Source organism: Myotis yumanensis, unplaced genomic scaffold (genome assembly GCF_028538775.1).
Source record: "Myotis yumanensis isolate MYYU_CA2020_CCGP unplaced genomic scaffold, mMyoYum1.0.hap1 SCAF_5, whole genome shotgun sequence".
Classification (NCBI taxonomy): Eukaryota; Metazoa; Chordata; class Mammalia; order Chiroptera; family Vespertilionidae; genus Myotis; species Myotis yumanensis.
This window is the reverse complement of record NW_027223756.1, coordinates 96,644,422-96,653,065: the sequence shown is the minus strand read 5'-3', so window position 1 is coordinate 96,653,065 and position 8,644 is coordinate 96,644,422. Positions and strand designations below refer to the sequence as shown.

Below are 8,644 nucleotides of genomic sequence, written 5' to 3'. Positions count from 1 at the left end.
AAATGTGATTGTTCCAGAGGACACTGGGCAACAACTGATTGATTAGTGTTCTACCCAAGGAGAAGCTGCCAGTCCTGGCTCTATAATGACCAATATCCAGTTATTTTGAACCATTTTACTATATGTCATAACAGTCCTTACAGCCAATTGAACATGAAAATTTAGTTCTATGTCAGATTAAACATATCTTTGTTGCAGAAATAGAGGAAGCATTAGGCTTAATCTGGTTAAAGACCCTTACTTTCATTCATTTATTCATACCTATATTTATTGAATGCTAACTACGAATTTATTAACAGACTAGAGGCCCGGAGCACGAAATTCATGCATGGGTAGGATCCCTAGGCCTGGCCTGTGATCAGGGCCAATCTTCCCAGCTGCCAGCAACCAGCCCTGCCTCCCCCCCCCCCCGCCCCCCCGCCCCCCCCCCCCCCCCCCCCCCCCGCCGGTTGCCCTCTGTGTGTGGGGCAACTGGCAGGGTGATTGGGGCCCTGCTCACACTCGCCTTGGCCTGGCGCCACCCACGTCCACCACCATCCACTCCCACTTCCCTATTCCCCATTGGGTCATTGGAGCCTGCTGGCTATGGGGAGGGACTGAGAGGTTGGCCAGCAGGCCCCGATCAGGTGATCAGGGTCTGCGGGCTAGGGGCAGCTCCTGCGTTGAGCGTCTGCCCCCTGGTGGTCATCACATGTCATAGCGACTGGTTGTTCGGCCATCCCAGTCGATTTGCATGTTACGCTTTTATTATATAGGATGTTTAAGATGAAATCCTTGACTATCATGAGTCAGAGCCCACTGGTAAATTAGAGAAAGACAATATGTACTGAAATAAATGTAATAAAGATCAATGGTTCGCTGTCTTTTAAATAATTGTACGGTGTAAACAACATATCCAAGGGCTCACTGCTGGGTTGAAGCATCTATACTAATAAAAGGGTAAAATGCTAATTAGACCAGATACACCGGACATCATTCTAGACGTCCTTCCTGACAAAGCCAGGGCCTGGGCAAGCCACCCGGAGTCTCCGGTGCCTGCAGCTGGCCAGATGGAAGGAAGCCTGGGTCCCGGTTGCCTGCAGCTGGCTGGAGGAGGGAAGTCTGGGTCCTGGGTGCGGGGGCTGAGGCAGAGGTGTTTAGGATCGATCAGGCAGGCAGGCAGATCGATTAGGGGCGATTAGGCAGGCAGGTGAGCAGTTAGGGGCATCAGGCAGGGAGGCAGGTGGTTAAGGGCAATCAGGCAAGCAGGCCAGTGGTTAGGAGCCAGTGGTCACTGATTGCGAGAGGGTGCAGCCCAGGCTGAGGGACCCTCCCCTCCCGTGCACAAATTTCATGCACTGAGCCTCTAGTCTATATATAAAATCTGGATAATGGTATCCATTTTGCAGGACTATTAATAATGAGTGAGGTTGGTCATATAGCAGGAAACTATTATTTCTCATCTTTGTGATCCCACTGCTTTTAGTACAGTGATTTGCATATTTCAACTGGGTATGTAAGCATTTACTGGAATGAGGCGAACTGTTGACCTAAGTCTGCTCTAGATGGTCTTGCACTTAATGTATTCTAATTGCAATGTTTCTGTTTACATTTTTTATGCTATGGAAGGCTTTCAAGTCAAGGAGGGAGCCTGTTGCATAGGAGACTGGGGGATTTTCCAACCCATACAATATACTTTAGGTTCTACATGGGCTTGGTGTAGTGCCTACAATCATTATTATTTATAAGTCAGTTCCTTTACAGATCTAAGTGCTGAGACCAGCTCCCAGGCATCTTCATGTCAACTTCTTTCTATAATTATCACATGGCCTCCTTTGTGGAAGTTTTTATGTGTGCATTCAACATCACTTAATCTAAGATAGCTATGGTGCTGGAACTTTTGATCTGTCAATTTCTTCAAGGAAAGCCATCCTGGCTAGATTTTAATCTCTTTGAATTGTGGCCTCAGCTATGAAAGTCTTAGCTGAGGTTTTAATGGGCAAGATTTAAGTAAATTTAACAAATATACCAGTGGGTGTTCCAATTACACACTCCATTAAAGGGCTTTATGTGAGGATTAAAAAACATGCTATTAAAAAATAGTCCAAGTGCAGTACAATTTACCAGCGGGAAAGATTGCAGGGCCCTGGAAAAGATTCGTATAAAAAAAGAAGCTAGGAAAATGAAAAGGCACAGCATTCAACACACTCCAGAGGAAGCGTGGCGTTCTTTGGCTCTTTGCTCTCGGACAGGTAAAATGCTTGGTATTTCTAGCACTTCCTAAAGACTGCATGCTATTGTTTGTCTATGGGGCTTTTGCACCCTACAGGCTAAGTCCAGGTGTGACAGTGTTTAAAGAAACATTGACCTTTATGGCCATTGTCACCCCTGGCCACAGAGATCTAGCCTTTGGGGAGTTGCAACAGCTCATTGACCAGTATTTGATTTTGTCTTTAGCCTCTTCCCATCAAATGAAAATTAATTTGAAGATTCTTTGAGAAAACTCTACATATCGTTAGATCATTCGAGACCACCTTAGCCAGGGAGACATCTGGTCTGAGACTCAGTGCATTTAAAGGTGTTGAGTGAGTCCTTTCTCACTCACAGACAGTCCAGCCAGCACCAATGCATGGAGACTAGAGGACAGATAGTCAACAAAATGTAATTAGTACCTAGTGTAGCCATTTAACGTCATAAAACATACTTTTTAGCCAGAAATTTTCAGTAGAAGCTATTTATCAGAGTAGATGGCCCAACTGCCTTTACCCTAGGAATAACAAAATTGAAAACCAATAACAAAAGGGGAAAAGGTTAAGACAAAAGGTGAACTTCATAAGGGAGAAATCATGAATTTGGATAACAAAATAATAATGAAAATAAAAATAGAATATTTTACTTTAAAGAACTGCGTTGGTCCCCAATGGTTAGAAAACTCAAGATAAGCAAGTGGGTATGTACCCGTGTGTGAAAATTGTAGATGACTCCTACCCCCATCTTCCATTGGGTTAGTGACACAACTGTTAGGCTTTCCACCAAAGAGGTCTTTTTTGCTCAACCCGGTCTGGGTCTATTTTGATTGTTGCATTGATGTTTATTAGAATGGAGCCAATACCAAAACTTCTAGCTGGACTTATTTTGTTGACATTGTGTGTGGTGAGCTGCTCCAGCCAGCACTGGTCCTATGGATTGCGCCCTGGAGGAAAAAGAAATGCAGAAAATTTGATTGACTCATTCCAAGAGGTAAGTCTCTCTCACCTTCCAAATGAGACATGGCTTATTTGGCTCAATAATCAAATATAGTAACTATACTCGCATTCTGGGTGTGTCCACAATACTAGACTCCATCCTGGGTATTCCGGGGGTGATAAGACACTTACACAGTGAAGTCCATTCCTGCTTTAAATTCAAATGAGGACCAATAAGGCAAAGGAAAGGAACAACTCCAAGAAAATACAGCAACAAGTGCACAGGGTGTGGTACTCAGAGCACACAGAATTGCCAAAGGAATTAGAGACAACGGATGGAGCCAGGGTCTCTAGGGCAAGATAATCCTTGAGAGTTTGAAAGAAAATCTTAGAACTTCTGCTTATGATTTTTTCGTTCTTATTTTATCTTTTAAAAAATATCTACGATTTATGTCAGCAGCACATTTTTATAACATAAATACATATCCTTATCAAAGGTGCATGCTCTATAATTCCTTTTTACTAATATGGGTATTTACGCATAGAAGCCAGAGGCTGCTAGAGCAGAAGAGTTAGCAAATCAAGGAGACAAAACATATACTGGAAAGTATGCTGGATTTCATTTCATGTAAATTAGATTTCAGTACTAACAGAGGACGTGGTTTGTTTGGTTTCCTTAATTTATAAAACGCAACTTCTTGGAATGCGAGGATTCCATGAGAGGGGTCATATATGTAGCTGGTTAACCACCACTCCCTCCCCCCCCAAAAAAAGTCAGTGGATTTATAAAAAACAGTTCTTGTTATTATTTGTTTTTTAATTAATGGAAATAAACTTGGCCCTAAAAGATGTGTGATTCGGGGCTGGGACACTTAATATAAGCCTGAAAATGGGAAACTTAACGGGAGAAACTTAAAATCACTGGAAAGAAATCTCTCTTTTTGGAGAATAATAATTTTGTATGAAATATAGAAGCCCCAGAATTTGAAGTTTCCTTTACACAAGATTGTACGCGAAGCAACTCTCATTTAACTATGACACACTTACTAAAAATTAGAACATAAAAATCAACCCTATTCATATCTATAACTCTGGCATATTTTGGATACTGTCTTCTCCTGAGTTAGAAGTGCCTCATCCTCAGCATCTCCAGAGAGGAAATCTCTCTGCTGCCTCCCCAGCACCTCCGCCGCCTGGCAGACGTGTGCTCCTCAAGCCCCCATCCCAATCCCGCACCCTTCTCAGTCCCCCATCCACCTTGACGCCATTTTCCACAGATGATTTTCAGTGTAAATGGGAAATCCTGTTTCATGTCTCTATCTCCATCTCCAAGAATCACATTCTTTTACTTCAGAGAGCGGAAGAGGTTGATCAGCTAGCAGAACCTCAACACTTCGAATGCACCCTTCACCAGCCACCTTCTGCCCTCAGGGAGCTGAAAGGAGCGCTGGTGAGTGACAGTGAAAATAACACCCTACCTGGTTTGGCTCAGTGGGTAGAGCTTCAGCCTGCGGGCTGAAGGGTCTCCAGTTTGATTCCAGTCAAGGGTACATGGCCAGGTTGCGAGCTCTGTCCCCAGTGGGGGCATGCAGGAGGCAGCCGATCAGTGATTCTCTCTCATCATTGATGCTTCTATCTCTCTCTCCCTTCCTCTGTGAAATCAATAATAAATAAATATATATATATTAAAATCAATAATATATATATATATATATATATATATATGTATATTAACATGGGTTTTAGAAATGGACTGGCCCCTGGGTACCACCTTGTCGGGAGTCCACTTAGGGCAACCATGTTTCAGCCACTTCGTGACTTCCCTTCCTGACTGCCTGAGTTCCTCCTGTGGTAGGGTCCTCACTATCTCATGACACCCCCTCTTGATGGTTAGAGTACAATGGCTGGAACCTTTCTTTTTGTTTTCTTTCATAAATGGAATTGAAATCACCCTGTAACCCTTATCTGCTAATGTTGGCTTTAGCCTTTAGGATGATGGGCAAAACAAATCTCTTCCCACTGCTCCATGTCAGTCCTTCAGTGTGTCCATATATTCTTCAAATATACACCCCAGACTCTTCTCTAGGTAAACATCCCTCTCACCAATTTTTCATTTGTCCTGGTATGGGGTTGTGGTCCCTGGGAAATGCAGAAATCAAAAGTGGTGCCCTAGCCCAGACGGTGTGGCTCAGCTGGTTGAACGTCGTTCAATGTACCAGGAGGTTGCCGGTTCAATTCCTACTCAGGGCACATACCTGGGTTGTGGGTTCCATCCCTGGTTGGGGCATGTCTGGAGGGCAATCAATCTATGTTCTCTCTCACATGGATGTCTGTCTCTCTCTCTCTCTCTCTCTCTCCCCCACCCCTTTCTCTTCCTTTCTCTCTAAAAACACTAAGCATATCCTTGGGAAAAGACTTTAAAAAATGGAAATATAGTAACCCAATGTAGACTTGATTTTTTTTTTTAAAGTACAAAGAGAATTGAATATAGAAATGGAATCTTGAGGTCTGTGTGGGTGTTCTCTGAGCCCATGTCCACTTGTTTGTACAGTTAGGAGGCATGTCAGGTAATGATGTTCCAGGAGCAGGGGAAGCCTGAATAGATCATATGTGAAGTTAAGCTATAGTTTTGGTTTTCTCCATTGACTGGAACTTCCACACCCATAGGAAAATGAAAAACGCAGGCAGGCATCTTTATTTCCTTTCTCTTTCTAATCCTGCTTACTACATGATAAAATACTGTAGCAAGCACTAAAATTTCCCAAACATGACATTAGGAGAAGGAATTGAAGCAAAGGCTTGGTTAATAGCAAACTGATAGTTCAGACCCTTCTTTCGCCATCTTCCTCACGTCCTATCCTTAAATTATCGATGTAGATTTTATTATAAATAACTTTAAAAAACATGATTGTATATCTCTTTAGCATTTTCTAGTGCACAAAACAAATGAATCTTTTATTTCTATTTCAATGATTTAGAAATAATATATCAAAACATACATAATGAAATTTAGCCAGTAAAATCAACCCTGAGCTATTTGTTACTCACATATTTTTCAGGAAAGTCTGATTGAAGAGGAAACTGGGCAGAAGAAGATTTAAATCCACTGGTCCAAAAGGAAGGACTGACAACACAAGTATAATTCTGACTTTGAAATCTGTGACCCATTTAATATCTGCAAATTGTGTGAATTTTAGAAATTCTTATGCCAAGGTGCATGTATTTCATAATGAAGTAGTGTGAATAAAGTGGCATAAATGTTAACGAAGTCTTTCTCTAACTCAAACCTCTGGTGAGGGAGGGGTATTGTAAGCCACAAAGGGGACTCCTCCAGATGTGTCTACCGAAGCAGAAGAGAGGAGAGAACACAAAGTCAACACTACTGTTGGCCAGGAAGCTCAGGCTCTCCTCCTTCGCCACCCTGTACCCACAGGGCAACAGCCCCATGTTGGTCTGGGCTCCTAGTCCGTTGCTTCTTCTGCCCCATGTGGTCTCTCCAGGTTCACCAGAGCAAGTGGTGCACTCGAGTTTTGGGACCAAGACCTAAAAGTAATAGTGTTCACCTGCCTGGTGTTTTTGTTACTTCCCTCTGCACTATGGAGTGTAGAGTCAGTTGAAGACAGGTGTTCCCTTGGTCAAATAGCATTGCCACCACTCATTCTCTCCAAAGAGAGCCAGGTTTTGTGCTAGATACATGCCTATTTTCATTACCCTCATAATGACCGGGGAAAGTAGGTATTATGGTCTTCCCTTTGCAATGAAGAAACTGGGGCTCCGATAGTTTGAGACAGACCCACTCCACTGTGTCGGGTCCCGTGGTCAGTGATTCTGTATTGCACTATTATGAGCAGCCAATGGACTTGGACCTGGGAGCTCAGTTATTTTGTTAATTGGAGCTGAGAAAGGATATTGAGGCTCCCATGTCAACTTAGTTTTACTGGTGACCATTTCTCTATGAGGTCCCAGACACTGTAACACTAACATTCTCATTTATCCCTATAACTCCAAGAGACTCGGAGACCATTTGGAAAACTCAAATTTCAGATTACTTGTTTGGTGTGACAGCAACATATTGTGCCTGTATCACGTGGCAAAGACCTAGGCCTTTTTTTCCTCTTTTAATCAAAGAGATGAAGCCTTCCTCCTCCCCTGCCTGGCCCTATAGCTCTGAAAAGGGCAAGAAAGACCTATATTAAGGAATTTAAATATGGGTCAGAAACATTCTATGGGGGAGAAAAACTCCCCTTTTTAGTATAAATATTTATTACTGCACAGTGCTAGATTTTCCAAATATCACCATGTGCAGAATCTCTGAAACTGAGTCAAAGACTTCTCCACTCCCACTTTAATAAAATTAGGCAGTCATGTGGTCTATACTCTACTTTATGACACATCACCCCCAGTAGGGTGCATGCAGGAGGCAGCCAATCAATGATTCTCTCATCATTGTTTCTATCTCTCTCTCCCTCCCCCTTCTTCTCTGAAATCAATAAAAATATATTTTAAAAAGTTTTATAAAGGCAACATATTTTATACATCCTGTTTGGAGTCTCAGGTTTCCTTTGCCAAAGCCTGTCTTTGGGACAATTTCTTTGGAGCCAGCTGTGGGCCTCCCTGAATGGGATGTATGCCTGATGCTGATGTTAGAGGCTTGGGATGGCATCCAGTAGTTTGCAACATGAACATATTGGATAATTTAATTCTCAAGTGCCCAAGTGACTGAGGGGAAGGAGAGTAAAAATGACCCCTTTATTAAAATTTTAAGCATTTTCCTAAATCTGAAGAACTCTCTAACTTATCAGTGTAGTTTGAAAAAAGGCTGCATCATTTCAAAATAGAAGTTGGGGAAACATAAAACATGATAGATTTAATTAGGCAAGTTCTCAAGTATATATGGCTTTAAATGAGAAAGTAACAGAAAGAAGAGATTGAAAAGAGATCATTTTAACAGAAGTTGTAGTATTCTAGAGATGATTGGGGAAAAAGGCAAGAATTATTGCATGAATAGCCGCGCTTACAAATTTTGACAGGGCAAGGTGCTCTAAAAGAAGTATTTTTCTTTTCTTTTTTTTCCAAATCAAGTCTTTTAAAAAAAAAATCCTATATAATAAAAGCCTAATATATTAAGTGTCTGGTTGTCTGGTCGACTGTTGAACCAATCAAAGTGTAATATGATAATGATATGCTAAGGTCACTCAACCGCTCACTATGACATGCACTGACCACCAGGGGGCAGACAGTCAACTGGTCGACCAGTTGCTATGACTTGCACTGATCACCAGGAGGAAGATGCTCTGACCAGTAGGTGATCTTGCTGCTGGGGTCTGGCCGATTGGGTCTGAGCGAGATGGGCCGGACACACCCTGGAGCCCTCCCGAGGTCCCTCTGTGGCTGGCCAACCTCCCATGTCCCTCCCTGGCCCCGATCATGCACTGGTGGGGTCCCGCAGCCTGGCCTGTGCCCTCTCACAATCCGGGACC

At 42.8% G+C, this 8,644-nt stretch overlaps 1 protein-coding gene across 2 annotated transcripts; it reads left to right on the top strand.

Annotated features, from left to right (window-relative positions):
• The first annotated feature begins 699 nt into the window (after positions 1 to 699).
• Positions 700 to 6,398, top strand: GNRH1 (gonadotropin releasing hormone 1). 2 transcript variants are annotated; one of them, XM_070416617.1, is made up of 4 exons: positions 700 to 2,231; positions 3,078 to 3,219; positions 4,519 to 4,614; positions 6,224 to 6,398. In XM_070416617.1, the coding sequence occupies exons 2-4, from the start codon at positions 3,079 to 3,081 to the stop codon at positions 6,263 to 6,265; spliced, it is 279 nt and encodes a 92-aa protein (XP_070272718.1). In that variant the 5' UTR covers positions 700 to 2,231; position 3,078; the 3' UTR covers positions 6,266 to 6,398. The 2 variants fall into 2 exon arrangements, with proteins under 2 accessions (XP_070272718.1, XP_070272717.1); XM_070416616.1 differs by lacking the exon at positions 700 to 2,231 and having other exon boundaries at positions 3,067 to 3,219.
• Positions 6,399 to 8,644: the final 2,246 nt, after the last annotated feature.